This window comes from Symphalangus syndactylus, chromosome 1, assembly GCF_028878055.3.
Source record: "Symphalangus syndactylus isolate Jambi chromosome 1, NHGRI_mSymSyn1-v2.1_pri, whole genome shotgun sequence".
Lineage (NCBI taxonomy): Eukaryota > Metazoa > Chordata > Mammalia > Primates > Hylobatidae > Symphalangus > Symphalangus syndactylus.
Window position 1 is genome coordinate 88,645,346 of NC_072423.2, and position 16,137 is coordinate 88,661,482.

The following is a 16,137-nucleotide window of genomic DNA, read 5'->3' on the forward strand; positions in this document are numbered from 1 at the left end:
CTGGCTAATTTTTTTTTGTATTTTTTAGTAGAGACGGGGTTTCACCGTGGTCTCGATCTCCTGACCTCGTGATCCGCCCGCCTCGGCCTCCCAAAGTGCTGGGATTACAAGCGTGAGCCACCGCGCCCGGCCTCCCATTTGTATTTCTATGTGTGGAAAAAGCAGCTAAAATCTACTCATTTAGCAAAAATGCCAAATACAACACAATGTGATAAACTATAGTGTTTATATTATACATTAGAGCTCCAGATTTGCTCATCCCACATATCTGCTACTTTGGATCTCTTGACCTACAGCTTACAGCTCCTTGGTTTCCTCCCTTTCTCCTGTCTTCTACCCCTGGTAACCACAGTTTTATTCTGTATCTCTGTGTATTCTACATTTGGTTTTTGTTTGTTTCTTTGCTTAGATTCCACATATAAATGAGATTATGCAATATTTCACTTAGCACTTATCATAAGGTCCTCCGGGTTCTTGCTTGTTGTGGCAAATGGCAATATCTCCTTTTTCAAGGCTGAATAATATTGTGTGTGTGTGTGTGTGTGTGTGTCACAGTTTCTTCATTCATCTGTCAATAAAAACAGCACTCTGTGCCTGTTCTGGGAGTGGGAGCCTCAAATATCTCCCAAATACCACTGGAGTCATTCCTCCACTGGTGGAATGTCCTGGTGAATAGCATCTGGCTTCCACCTACCCATACTGACTTCTTATTTAAAATCACTTAAAGTGATAAGCTTGTCCACACTCTTAATTTTCTCCCCTGGACAGCTTTTTAGCTCTACATAGCCAGGCTGATAATTTTTTTTTCTTTTTGAGATGGAGTTTTGCTCTGTTGCCCAGGCTAGAGTGCAGTGGTGCGATCTCAGTTCACTGCAAGCTCCGCCTCCCGGGTTCACACCATTCTCCTGCCTCAGCCTCCCAAGTAGCTGGGACTACAGGTGCCCACCACCACATGTGGTTAATTTTTTGTGTTTTCAGTAGAGATGGGGTTTCACCATGTTAGCCAGGATGGTCTCAACTTCCTGACCTCGTGATCCACCTGCCTCGGCCTCCCAAAGTGCTGGGATTACAGATGTGAGCCACTGTGCTCAACCCCAGGCTGATAATTTTCTAAGTCTTTATATTTCACTTCTCTTTCTATTATAATTTTTTTATTAGTTTATTTGTCTCTTCTCACATTTTACTATAAGCAGTCAGCTCCCTAAACACTTTACTTGCACATTTATTTCACCAAATATCCTAGTTCAGTGCTCTTAAGTTCTGCTTTCCACAAAACTCTAGGACATGGACACAATTCAGTCAAGTTCTTTGCCACTTGGTAACAAGGATGGCCTTTCCTCCGCTTTGTAATAAAATACTTCTCATTTTCATCTGGCATCTCATCACAATGGTGTTTAGTGCCCCAAACTGGGTAATTTATAAAAAATAGAAAGTTACTTCTTATAGTTTTGGAACTGAGAAGTCTATGATCAAGGTGCTGCAGGTTGAGTGTCTGGTTAGGGTCACCATGCTTGCTTCCAACATGGCACCTTGTTGCTGCATCTTCCAGATAGGACAAACTCTGTGTCTTCACATGGTGGAAGGAACGGAAGGACAAAGTGGTCCAAATGTCTTGTGAGGCCTCTTTTATAAGGACATTAATTTCATTCATGAGGGAGTAGTCATCATGACCTAATTGCCTCCTAAAGGCCCACAATCTAATACTATTGCATTTGAGATTAAATTTCAACATGCATTTTGGAGGGGACACAAACATTCAAACCATAGAAACCATATATGTTCGGGTTTGTTTCTTGGCTGTCTATTCTTACCCACTGGTGTGTATGTCTGCTTTTATGCTGGTATCATACTCTTTTGATTACTATAACTTTGTTCTTCCTGGACACTGGACAAGAACTCAGGTGCCATGAGTGTGGGTGCAAAAGGCTGTCACACTGACTCTCCACTGAGCTGTTAACATATAAGCTGTCTGCAGATGACAAAGCTAAAAAGCACTGTAACACTGCCTCTGGGGCTTCAGGGGTCATGGACACCCCCTCCTAGATGCTGCTGCACAGCTGGTGTGAAGTTCACTCTTGGTGTCACCCAAAAGTGCTTGCCCTGACTCCTGCACCTGGTCACCTGCATGCCCTCTCCCATAAGGGATGGAGCAGCAAGTGAGTGGAGTTTGCCTTTGCTGGCACCCATGCACTCCAGTTCCCACCCACAAAGGGGTCAGGGAAATATCCTGCTTCATTTGGGGGCCATCCGGGATATGTCAGAAAGGTGAGTAAATGCGGATCTGCCGGATCTGTCTCTTCTTGTCCTCAAACTTTCCTTTGAGACTACAGTTGGATATCAGGAGTTTGTGGCAGCTATTGTGACAGCATTGGTTATTTGGGCCCTCGGTGATAGGGCTTTTGGTTTCCTCTTTTAATCATTTTCCTCACACTAGAGAATCTTAGCTGAGGGGATCCCTTTTGATATTTGGTCTAACACAGCCCACAGGCAGCCACAACAGGGTTGAAATACAAGGTACAGCCTCTTAGAGTAGCTGTGGAGCCACGGTTCTGGACCCACAGTCTATGAAACAACTTCCACCTAAGACTTGGTGCACTGTTTTACTCTCTAGGTCATGGTGAATGAAGATTACCCACAAAGCTAGGGTCTGTGACTCTGAGGTACCCCAGCAGCTCAGGCCCAAGAGGCAGGGATGGAGCTGTGACTCTGACTCTGCAGAGTGGAGTGAAGTATCACCATAGTTCTGGAGAAAAAGTAGGTGGTTCAGAGGCTTGAGCCCTGGGGAACCAGGTGCATCAGCAATCAGGTCCTGGAGTCAACAAGGCACAGTGCCAACTCAAGACTTCAAGGGATGAGGCACCATTTAATTATGACTTGGATCCTGGGTTGATGGAACATGGCAGCAGCTCAGGCTCTGAGAAGGGAAGTGCAGTGGCAGCAAAGATGCAAGAGTGGTGAGAGGCAACTGTGGCTTGGGCCCTGGGAGGCAGGGAGTAGTGCAGCGATGCTCCATTCCCTAAGAGACAGCATACCTCAGCAGCTCAGATTCCCGGTGGCTAGTCTCATTCCAGGGAGGCAGAGAGCTCTAGATATTTAATCCTTAGTGTGGGGTGGCACAGCTCGGTAAAGGCTTTGGTTCCCCAGGAGGTGAGGCACCATGTCAGCTCAGGCCCTTGCAGGCAAGTCCATAGAATATCGACTTGACCAATATTCTATTTCTTCAGAAGGCAGGGCACTGCATTAGCTCAGGTGCCAGGAGGCATGACTCTTTGGCTGGGCCAAGACTCTAGAGTCCCCTGAAATGGGACATTGCATGAGCTCAGGCTCTGGGAGCTGGGGCTGCTTGAATCAACCAAGATTTTGTTTCCCAGGAAGGTGGGGCACTGTATCAGCTCAAGCACCCGCTGTCTGGGTTCATTAGAAAACAGAGCCTGAGACAGGGATTTAATGCCAATGTTTTAGTTGGAAGAGCACATAAAGTAAGTAAATTATAAATGTACAGGTCAATAAATTATCAAAAAGTAAAGACATGTGTGTTCCTACCTCCCAATTAAAAATTAGAAAATAGCAAATACTAAGAAGGTATAGAGCCCTTTTTCTCCCTTCCCACCACTATACCCCAAGAGTAACCATTATCTCAACTTCTAATACCTGTGATTAGTTTCATTGTTTTTGGTCTTTTAATTAATGAAATCATATGGCATGCTTTTTTTAGGAGTTTGATTTCTCTTCAGTTTTATTGTGTTATTTTGCTGGGTAACATACAAGCAAAAAACTCAGGGATTAAATTAAATCTGTATATTTCCTCTCAAGTTTGTAGGTCAGTGAGGTTTCAGTATGATGAAAAGACGCTAATTATAAGAAAAAAATAAAGTTAGGAATTTATGTCAAGTTTTTATTTTTGCTTTTAACTGAGAATTGCATTGAATGTGCTAAAACTGCCTCCTGAAGGATAACTGTAGAATGAAACTAGAATGTCAGCTCCATGAGGTCATAGACAGCTCAGTTAGTTCACTCTATATTCCCAGTAGTGCCTGGAATGTAGTCGATGCTCAATAAATATTTGTTGAATAAAGATATTTTGCTATAGAGTTAATTTACAGATGTATTTAAAAGCTCTATCTTCATCTCTGAAGATGCCTAAATGTATGGATTTTGACTCTTTATCAAGCTAAGAACATTGGAATTTATAATGTGCCATTTAGAATTTTTAAACTCTCTTGGCTAACTAACCCCAAGGTCAATTTCTTTGCTAATGACTTGCAACTAGCCTAATGGGTTTGACAAACCTGTTTCGACTTCTATTCAATGGGATACAGAGAGTTTCTTGCATAGATCTGGGCAGTTCAAGTCAGAAGCTGGCATGGTTCATGTGTCTGGTTAGGCCTCTGGGGATCTTGTACTGTGGAATGTCTCCAGTGCTTGCCTACTTGCTCTCTTGCTGCATCATACCCTCTGCCTTTAGATAAAAGCCTCATGTGAGTACATTCTTTGGTGTATGTTGAGTCCTCTCAAATATCTGCCTGGGAAAAATAACAGACTCTGACTTGAGCAATATAATTGGGAATAGGGAATATATCATATTTACAAACAAAAACTTTGAACTGATTTTCTTCTTGAATCAAATATCTTTTAGATAGAAAAGTAAAAAGTGACTGAAATATGAAACTGCCACTTTCTAGGTAGGCTACAACAAATATATGCATATGACACATTTATAAGCAAAATTTGTAGAATTTTCAGGCTCATTTCTAGTTCTAGAATACATTAAATCAAAATTTTGAAACAATATGACCAAGTGCTAAATAACTAAATTTTCCAATCCTAATTCTAGAAAAGATAATCTTTGTCAACAAAGAAAGAAGGAATCTTATCTTACATGGAGATGTTGCCAGAGTTTTATACGAAAAAAGTATATGCATATATATACGGAAAATATATAAATTTGTTAAGTAATATACAAGTTATATATAGATTTAGGTATATTCTCAAATAGCACACATTTGTCTGTAATATAAACATTATTTATGTTTTTAAATATGTTTTTAAAAACATACCTTTATATGTAATATACAAATTATTTATATATTTAAATGTCTTTTCAAATAACATACATTTGTGTGTAATATACCAATTATTTATATATTTAAATGTCTTTTCAAATAACATACATTTGTGTGTAATATACAAATTATTTATGTATTTAAATAAATTTTCAAATAACTTAAAATTTATATATATATATTCCACATATATGTGTGTGCATGTGTATATATATATATATATATATATATATTCCACATATATGTGTGTGCATGTGTATATATATATATATATATGCATGTATGTAATTTAAGCAATTTGGCGACCCTGTTAGGGGCACAGTATCTGTGGCTTCAGAGCTGGAGGTAAGATGGAAATGTTTTCATTTTTTTCCAAATATGAGGGAATACTAAGTAGAAAAAAAATTCAGATTAAAAATAAATTACTGGAAGTAATCAGCAAGGGTTGAAGCACTTTGCTGCTGGCGTAAGGGGAGAAGAATCACCCTAGATGATAGCTAGCTAATACAGCACTTCCTGAGCCTCATCCAGATGGTGACTTTCCTCCTCTTGATGTCCAGCCCCTCCTGGCCAAGCTGAAAGCATCCATTTAAGAGATGGGAGTTACCCACTGTATCTGGTGAAACTGTACCTAGAGTCTGAGAAGGACTAAAACAAGCTGCCTTGACCTTTTACTAGGGGAAAATACCACCCTTTGCTGAAATTGATGATGAAAAGATCCAGAGGGGAAACCACAAGGAACTTTCTGAATTGCTTCTTCTGCTAGAAAGAGTGTACTTATTGAAGATGAATTGTTTTCTTAATCTAGTATTATCAGCCTGACAGAGTTATTCACAAGTAGTTAAGTTCCTGGGAATCACATGAGCAGTAGCAATCCCAAGAAACCTTAGTCAGTAAAAAAATAAATTGCTGATCTTGAAGAGATTCAAACAGGAAGGCAAAAGCATTGTCAGCTTTGTTCAAACTGTATCTCAAATTTAGTTGTTTTTTGTTTTTCTATCCACCAGGCAATCAAAAGGATGTTGCTTTATACATCTTTTCTGTGTTTTTCATACAGTAAACTCAAAATTTAAACCAAGAGACATATTTTTAATTAATTAAAAGATTCAAATATTTTCCCTGGAATGTGTACAATTTTGTCTTATTATATTTCTTATATTTTTTGTTGTGTGAAGAAAAGACATTTGAGCATACATTAAAACTGTCTGGATAGGCCAGGCGCGGTGGCTCGCGCTTGTAATCCCAGCACTTTGGGAGGCCGAGGTGGGTGGATCACAAGGTCAGGAGATTGAGACCACGGTGAAACCCTGTCTCTACTAAAAAATACAAAAAATTAGCCGGGCGTGGTGGCGGGCACCTGTAGTCCCAGCTACTCGGAGAGGCTGAGGCAGGAGAATGGCGTGAACCCGGGACGCGGAGCTTGCAGTGAGCCGAGATTGCACCACTGCACTCCAGCCTGGGTGAAAGAGCAAGACTCCGTCTCAAAAAAAACAAAAACAAAAACAAAAAAAACCAAAAAAACAAAAAAAAAAACTGTCCGGATATTACTATATAAAACATTGGAAAATATCACAAATTAATTTAAATATAAAATAACTGGAATGTGCTAGGGTCTTTTAATAGCTACTTCATGAAACTTAAATAAGGTGACTAAAAATAACAGCATATAAAAATGATAATACTTCAATTTTCTGCTTGGATATTTTAAATTAGAAGTATTGATTTAATTAAGTTACATATGTTGACATGCTTAAGTAAATTTTAAATGTAAAGAAAGAAATAAAAATGTTAATATTTACATTCATGAGCATCTGTTTAAAGTTGAAGCTCAGCTCTTCCAATTATGATAGAACCAGACTTAATCTTCCACTCTGTACAGTTAAAAAACTGGGTTGGGCCCAGTGGCTCATGCCTCTAATCCCAGCACTTTGGGAGGCTGAAGTGGGAGGATCCCTTGAGCCCAGGATTTCAAGGCTGCAGTGACCTATGATTGCACCACTGCACTGGAACCTGGATGACAGAATTAGATCTTGTCTCAATAAAATTTTTTAAATCATAAAGAAAACTGGAAAAAAAATAAGCACAACTCTTTCCAGACATTGGACAGTTAGTGCAGGATTTTCAACACTGACAAATGAAAAAATAAAGTGAATGTAATAATTCCTCTGGTTTTCTGCATGAAGAAACTTTCCATACCATGGTCAGGGAGAGAGATTTATTCTGATATGGCTGACTTCAGAAGACAAAAACCAGAATTTGAGGGCACTGAGACAGCTGGAATTAGTGAGAAGAGAACCATAAAGGGGATAGCTCTCCAGAGACAGAGTTCCAGAAATCTGCAAGTATCCTAAATTTGTTGTCCAATACTAAGCTCTACCTTTATAGGTTGAAATTTTAAAAGTACAGTCAAGGACTAGCCAGGTAGTTGTAAGCTGTATGATTACCAGGGCTCACACAATGCTGGGAGACATTCAAGTTCCAATCAGCTAGAATGCAGAGACTTCCATGAATACTTGGGGGATAGAATAGAGATCTCCAGAAAGGTTATTAATAATAAGTCAATGATTATTAATGCTTTAATAATTAATCTGTTAATAATAAATTATTAGTAAAGCATACCCCCAATTAATAACAACTATAAACCTTCTCATACTGTTTGGCTCTTTGTCCCCACTCAAGTCTCATGTTGAATTGTAATCCCTAATGATGGAGGAGGGACCTGGTGGGAGGTGATTGGGTCATGGGAGTGGACTCTCCCTTTGCTGTTCACATAACAATGAGTTCTCACGAGATCTGGTTGTTTGAAAGTGTGTAGCACTTCCTCCTTCACTCTCTCCTCCTCCTGCTTCCACTACATAAGACATGCTGGCTTCCACTTCACCTTCTGCCATGATTGTAAGTTTCCTGAGGCCTCCCCAGCCATGCCTCTTGTAGAGCCTGTGAAACTGTGAGTCAATTAAACCTCTTTTCTTTATAAACTATCCAGTGTCAGGTAGTTCTTTATAGAAATGTGAAAAGGGACTAATACACCCTCCCTATCATGCCTTTGTAAAAGTCTCAAAAGAATCAAATTGGTCTTTAAGTTTAATTTCCTGCAAGAAATAAAGTGGAATATCTTGTGAAAAAAGAAAAATTTGAGCACTCAATCAAACAAAAATCATAATATTCAGCATCTAATCCAAAATTACTATACATGCCAAGAAACAGAAAAATCACAATAACAAATAGCCAGGAGAAAAATTAATTTAAAAAAGACCTGTAAGTTATAGGATTACAATAAAAGAGAAGTGCTTTAGAATATACATTATAAATGTGCATAAGAATTTCAAGAAATACATGGACACAAAGAGTCTAAAAATATAAAAAAGAATCAAATAGAACTTCTAGAGATAAAAGCTACAATATATGAAATGAGTAAGTCACTGCCTATGAGTAACAACACATTAAGTTTTCCAGAAGAAAATGTTAGTGAACTGGAAGGTGGAAATAGAATCTCTATAATCTGAAGCAAAGAGTAGGAAAAAAGTCTGGAAACATTAATAAAGCATCAGTGGGACAGTATGAAGTAGTCTAACATGTAATCTGAGTCCAAGAAGAAGAGAGCATGAATTTAAAACATATTTGTATAAATCACTGGAATTTCCAAATTTGATAAAAGTATAAACCCACAGATCCAAACCTCCTAACTAGCCACAAGCTGGATGAAGAAAAATCAAGCTACACCAAAGGATAACTTCATTAGGGTGCTAAAAATGAGTAAGAAAGAGAACATTTTAACAGCAGAGGGGGAAAAAGGCACATTATCACAAAGATAAGAATAATTGCAGACTTCTCATAAGATATTATGTAAGCCAGAAGACAGTCATAAGACATCATTAGAGTACTTGAAGGCAAAAGCTGTCAACATCAGATCCACATCCTTTGAAAATATTAATCAAAACTTAAGGTAAAATAAAGATGTATTCGGACAACAGACAAAAAGATCTGAGAAAATTTAGTGCCAGAAAAAATCAATACAATAAATGTCAAAGGAAGTTCTTCATGTTAACAGAAAATGAAAAAACCTTGCTGAGACATATTAATGAAAGCCTAAATAAATTAAAAGGTATGTTCTGTTAATGGATTAGAATACTTAATATTGTTAAGCTAGCAATTCTTCCTTTATAGACCTATAAATTCAATACCCTCCTAATCAAAAGTCAAGAAGGTCTTTTAGGATTGGATATGTTGACATGCTACTTCTAAAATTTACATGAAATAAAGACGTAGAATGGCCAAATCAATTTTGGTAATGAATAAAAATAATATAGACGTGCTACTATAACGCTATTATGCATTTTAATGATGAAAATTAATAACAAGATACAAACCAAAGAAACAGGAAATATCCAGTCAAGTATTAAGATAAAATGCATCAGTTATTTCAGTAGCCACAGCAGTGGCCTTCATCTCTTTATTTCCTTTCTCCTGGTTTAATTCATATTCTTATTAAAGATAAAAGTATATCTCTCTTGAAATCCTTTCCACAGAGTATTGCAAGTTTACAGGATCAGGACTCAGAATCAAGAAAAATAAGAGTTGTGGAAAATGGCAAATTTTAAAAGCAGTTAATTTAAACTAAGTTCAACTACAGATTTTTAATGGTCATTGTGAACACCCGAGATGATTCTTCCTGAATCTGTTTCATGCTCTATGATCCAATTTACTGTGTAATGTAAGAATGACACATCACTGTTAGACTGTTAGAACTGTTGATTTGCTCCCAACTTTGCATATAGTATTCAGTATTGTTATTTTACAACCTCAAATATAGAAATACCTATTATAACTGTTATAACAATGATTGAAGCCCTTTGAGGCTTCTCTTACATTTACAAGTGGGTTTAATTTGATTTTATAAATATAAATTACCTTTAATAGTTGGATGCATGTTTTCTCAATAGATAGCAGTTTTTGCAGCAATGATATTATAGTACACTTACAAATTGTTCATTATTGATTACCTATTTCTTTATCATTGACTGAAAAAATCACATCTGAATATTCTTTAATCTTTTATTATCATTACTTTTCTTATAATATTTGATATATAGGATGAGTGAAGAGAAATTAGATTTAGAGGATAAAGGGGAAAGAAATATATGATACACAAATTTAGCTTAGTTTGAAGTCTTCATTTTGCCTCAGTTACTCTAAGGAAAAAACAAAAACACCGGATCAATACTTCTTAAAAAAAGAAATCATTTTTCGTCTCAAGTATACTGACTCTACCTGAATTCAGCTTGGACTACTTATAGTTAGAAGTTATCAGTAATATCACCTTATATACTCAAGACCTTATGACTTGTTTTTATTCTTATTATTCACAGAGCAAATTGATGGTTAACCACTGTCACTAATTGCCAGAGCCCTTGCACTCAGACATGTACATACCAGCCAATACAAAGGCAATTCTTGGCCTAACTTCAACCCAGCAGAGCAGCCACTTGCAATCATTAAGCAGACAGAGAATCAAATTTCCTCTATGTCTTATTAATACAAGTTGAGATGATCTAAAGGAAAGGAATTGGTGTTGGTGAGGACCTATCTCTTGAAGATTTGAAGGAGAAGATTTATGGTGTGTGCTGTTGGTAAATTGTTGCTATATTTTCAAAACAAACCTATCCTTTGGTGCTATGAATGTGTTTACAATGGAGACTAATGACAGAGTACACATTTTTAAATAACCTTTTGATGTTTTTGTATATAGAATGTATGGGAGCTTGCCATTCAATCTGGTCAGTAGCATTCTAAAATTATCTGATTTCATGCACCTGTGTTACATTACATTGGCTTATAGTCTTTTTCTTGTTCCCTACTATGTTTCTTCTGTCCTAAAAATCCTCTCAGGTAGCCAACTGAGAGCTATTACCCAAACCAAAAACAGTCCTAGTTTCCAAATATACATCAAAGCCACTTGAGTTTTTCCTAAACACTGAGTTTTTCCTAAACACAAAATTGATTTATATCATATGCGTGCCTGGCTGATTACTTGTGGGAGGATTATCCTTTCCACCTGACTCCGGGTGCCTGTTCTGCCATGTCATTCTCAATATGACATCCGTAGAAGTTAAATACTCCTCTCTTAGAGAAAAAGATCCACTACTTTATCCCAACTGCATATTACTATTGACACTGGTACTAACACATATAAGTGTTAACCTTAAAAACTTTATGTATGCACTAATTTAAACCAAGAGAAGGCACTCTCAAGCCACTTAAAATAATCTCAAGGTAATATATCAGGATATAAATTAGGATATTTTACAAAATCCAAGACAGAACAAAGAATCAGGAGATGTAAGGACTTCTAGGATTTAGTATGAGTTCTGGCTTTTATTATGAATTAGAGAGGAAGCCACTGAAGGATTTTGCCCAGTTATAGCAGTTAATTCTCTTCACTTGCCTTTATATATTTAAAACATCAGGGATTGGCCCAACTTGAGGTAAACTTTGACTTGGAGATGCAAAGGATTTTGTTAGGGTCTGATCGTTCACTTGGCGCTTCTCAGTTCTGCTCTTGTCTGCGAACAAATTACATCAACTCAGCTAGAGTGAAGTTCTGCGGTAGCTTTGTGACCTAGGAAAAATTAATTGTGTGAATGACTCACACATTTCCAATCAAATTAATCTCATAATTTTTACTTCACTGTCCAAGAAATGATCTCCCTCTCTTTCCTCTTTCCTGTTGGGCTTGAAGTTGTGAAGAGGTAAGTTTGCTGCAATCAGCAGCCATCATGCTACTATATGAACCCTGTGACAGACAGATGCTCAACCATGAAATCAAGCATTCATTTCATTTCCATTTATTGCTATTTCTGCTTATTTGACTTTTTTTAAACCTACTTCCTTTATAGACACACACACATATGCCAGTAATAAAGCAGGCTACATGTATTCTCATTGATGTCCCATAAGAGACATAGAACATCTATGCAATAGTATTAAGGTTCTATATACTACATAATAGTAAGCAATAGTATTAAGGTTCTATTTGGTGGTTCTTGCTAGATTACCTTTCAATCCTCAACCAAGGAGATAGAATGTCGTAATTGACTTTTTCCAGATACTGCCCATCTCTGGAGCTGGAGAAAGTAGACAGGTTGGCATTGATAGAAGGAGGGCCTCACATTCCCATGAAAGGCGTGCATGGAGAAAGGTGGATACAATAGATATGTGAGTGTAGGGCAGAATGAGAAATCCTATATACTCAGTTGGAAAATATGAATGTCTATGCAAATTCAATACTTTTTATCTCATCATAATGAAAATATCACTTCCTCAAAAAGAACTTTCCTGGTTACTCTCTAATGACTCATATTTTACAATCACTACCAACAACCACTCTCCAGCACGTTAATTCTTCCAGTTAGCTTTTAACAGCATATAAAAATGTTTTGATTAATTGTTTTATGTTAATCTATGTCCTGTCCCATAAAAGTTTAACCTACAAGAGGAAGGATATTATCTCTCTTATTCACCACTATTTTCTTATATGCTTAAAACAATGTCTGCCTCATTATAGATACTTTACAAATATATGCTGAATAAAATGATGAACTGACAAATATAAATAATATGTATATATGTACATATATATGTATATGTATTAATTAAAGCTTTTGAGGCTCCATATGTACCAGAGTGCTAATTGCTCTATCTTTATTATACCAAGAAATTATCATAGGTCTATGGGCCAGAAAATATTGTTACTATTTTGCTGAAGAGAAATGTGAAGCACAGATAAATTTTGTGGCATGTTCATAGCTACATAGGTAGTAAACAACAGAGATGGGATAGCAAGATGAAAACCCAGGGTTGTCTGATTAGAAAGTCCACATTATTTACCACCATACAGTACTGTCGACATCAACATTTAGTCTCTTCCCATCATATTGCATCTGAATAGAAAGGAGGCAGCACATGAAAGTATTGCTTCTAATTTTATTTTTGCTCTGCAATAAAAAAGCAAATGTAATTAACAAACATTTAACAAATACCATGTGTTACATTTCCATATATGGCACAGGATACACATTTGATTAAGATATAATTCTGCCCAGCAGAAGGTGGAGGAAAGGAGAGGAAGAAGAAGAAATAGAAAATATAAGTTGAATCTGATCCTTCATATGATTTTTACTCCATGTATACTTTTACTCAAATGATAGCTTGTGCACATGCAAGGACTGACTATGCTATTCCAAGGTACTTTCTATGGGTGAAGGAAAGCAGAAGGAAAAGGAGTGGGGAGAAGGGCATGAATCTCCACTTCATGAAGGAAAAAGCACTTTGGTCCCCAAATATGGCAGAAAAAAGTCAAGTAAGTGGGGAGAATGTTATACAGGGGAGCAGAAGTATGTGTTTTGCATGGAGGCCTCATTTTAGCAATACCTTTTTGCCCTTCTGCTTCCAAATCTTATTTGCCAGTTTAATGCCTTTATATAAAGTTCTGATGATGAATGAAAAACTTTCAAGTGCTGTTGCCTCATTAAATGCATTATTTATTAATTTAACTTCTAGTACTCTTGATAAAGAGCCAGTGAAATGAGTTGTTGAGTTCCAGGGGAAAAAATGAGAACATAATTTTGAATATATATACACACACACACACACAGAGGTCATAGTTGGATTACATGTAATAATGATATCAGTATGTCTATCAGTATTGGAGTTGGATTTTGGTTCTTTCTCATGTGGGGTTCTTGTGTTACAGTCAGCATAGATTTCTGGAGCATTCTTCTGTTGATCTTTTGGTAGCATCAAAATGTCTTAAGTGGTGTGGGAGATGCTGTTTCTGCCATGTGAGAATTTGATGGCAGAATTAACACAACCTGTGAAACAATCAGAATGCCATAGATGAGTGACCCAAATCACCTCAGAGTGCCCCTTTCCTGCCCACATAAAGTCATCATTATCAGAGTTTACTCTTTTCTTCTCTGATTGATTCTCAATATCAATCATGTGGGGCTTCTCATTCTTTAGATCAGGCCAGATTTAGGACACAACATTCAGTAATAGCTCTTGACCTGAGCTGCTGATGACCACTGCCCTGGTCTTGCAAGTAAATCAGTCTTACATGTGGATGACAGTGCACAATACGATGGGTAAACCAAGGTGTCATGAAAAATATGGGGCTCTTCTTCCAAATCAGGTTGTTCATGCTGATGACATCAACATACCCAAATCATGATTTGCTGGTTATGAATAAAGCATTGCAAAAACCACACTGGCCCAGAATAGCAGGGATCATCAGAAAACTAAGAAAAGTTCTGGTTATTCTTCCACAAACTCAGTGCAACATTCGGTTGGTAGGGCACAGTGGGGGACCAGGAAGAGATAGAGATTTAGCCAAGATATGCCCCAAAGCCACTGCTTTTCTGGACTCACACCAGGGTATTAGGGAAACAACATTCCCCAGCTTCTATGCAAAGAGCCAAATGGAACACAGACTTAAATATTATGACATGAAAGTTACTTCACTTGATGAAATTACAAAATCATTGGTAATTGCTGAGAATCTCTCACTTCTAGGGTTTTACAATGCAAAACCCCACTACTAGAGTTAATGCGCTATAGACAATCTCTCTTCTATGAGGGAGGCCTGTTGGGGAGTGGGATGTGGTGTTGCCTGGGAATCCCTAAAGAAGACAGAGAGGCACAAAATGATGGAGAAGGGCACCAGAGAAGCAATCTCATCAAACTACAATTACTTTATTCTTTGGCTGACAGTTTTGTCTGCCTTTCAGACTTTGGGTAATGAAGGTAATGAGTAGCTGTTGGGGTTTTACTATCCATTTCCTCATTCTGGAACCCTCAATTCTTGGAGGATATCCCACCCCATTATTCTTAGAGCCTCTTTCTTGATTTCCTCTCTCCTTCCATTCCTCACTTTCCTCTCTCTGTGTGACGTTCTTTTGGCTTAACTGCCAAGAGCATCTGCTACAGGTCTCAGGGTAAGAGAGTGGGCAGGTGGGCACAGACTGATAGAGAAGTCTGAGATCATGATATTCCTTCCGTATTCCAGGAAAAGTTGTTGTAATAGGATAATAGAATAAAATCAAGTAATTTTGGGGACCTCTTCATTGTGAAATATTTTCTTATCTGGATTCAGAGGTTATACCCTTTGAGTGAGAAAGGAAGGGGACAAAGAGCTTTTATTTTGCTCTTGTGCTAGGCAGAGTTCTAAGGCGACACTCACTGACCCCTTGTGATTCCCACCCCTCAAGTGTGGGTGAAACCTGTGTATAAGATGGGATACAAGTCCCGTGTGTAGGTACTGATTTGTTGACTTTCAGTTTATAAAAAAACTCATTATTCTGGATGGACCTCACCTCTTCATGTGAATGCTTTATGAGAGGATTAAAGCACTAGAGACTCTGACTCTCCTGCTGGTCTCAAAGAAAAAGTACATTGTCATGAGTTCTCAACTTAAAGGAAATTAATTCCACCACATTCACATGAAAGAGAATCCCCAGCCAACTCCCTGATGACAGAGTCATAAGATGCTGAACCAAGGACCCACATCCACTGGGCCAAGACTCTTGATCGACGGAAACTGAAATATAATGAATGTGTACTGTTTTAAGACGATAAGTTTGTTTAACTGATTATACAGCAATACAAAAGTAATACAGATACCTTCAAATGAAGGCCAATACTGACCTCACCGGGGCTACAACAAAGCACTTTACATCCAAAGGCAGAGAGGGACACAGCAATGCAGAATTCCAGCACACTTAAGAGGAGCACCATGCCATCCATACCCTAGGAGAAAACTCATCACAAGGGAATGTGAGAAATGGAGATGACAAGCGAAAACATTTACCAGTAACCACAATGTCATAAGAGAAAAAGCACTGGCTGGGAGTCAGGAAACCTGCCTCCCAATGGCAGCCATTCCCTTGACCAGTTCTTGATCTGCTGAAGTAACCTCTCACTTTTTTCACTGATAAAATAATCACAGACATTTATTCCCTAGTTCAATACCTCCCAGTGCTATTGTGGGCATGGAAGATGAAAGTGCTTTAAAAAGTTA

General features: G+C 37.7%; 1 protein-coding gene across 1 annotated transcript in view; it reads right to left on the reverse strand.

The window, feature by feature from the left end:
* Window positions 1–13,788: 13,788 nt before the first annotated feature.
* Window positions 13,789–16,137, reverse strand: part of LOC129488675 (putative membrane-spanning 4-domains subfamily A member 4E) — a 132,892-nt gene continuing 130,543 nt past the window's right edge. Inside the window, exons 5-6 of the mRNA XM_063630841.1 lie at window positions 15,765–15,866; window positions 13,789–13,933 (exon numbers count right to left, since the gene is read on the reverse strand). Of these exons, the coding sequence (XP_063486911.1) occupies window positions 13,862–13,933; window positions 15,765–15,866 (174 nt within the window). The 3' untranslated portion in view covers window positions 13,789–13,861. The remainder of the gene's footprint in view (window positions 13,934–15,764; window positions 15,867–16,137) is intronic.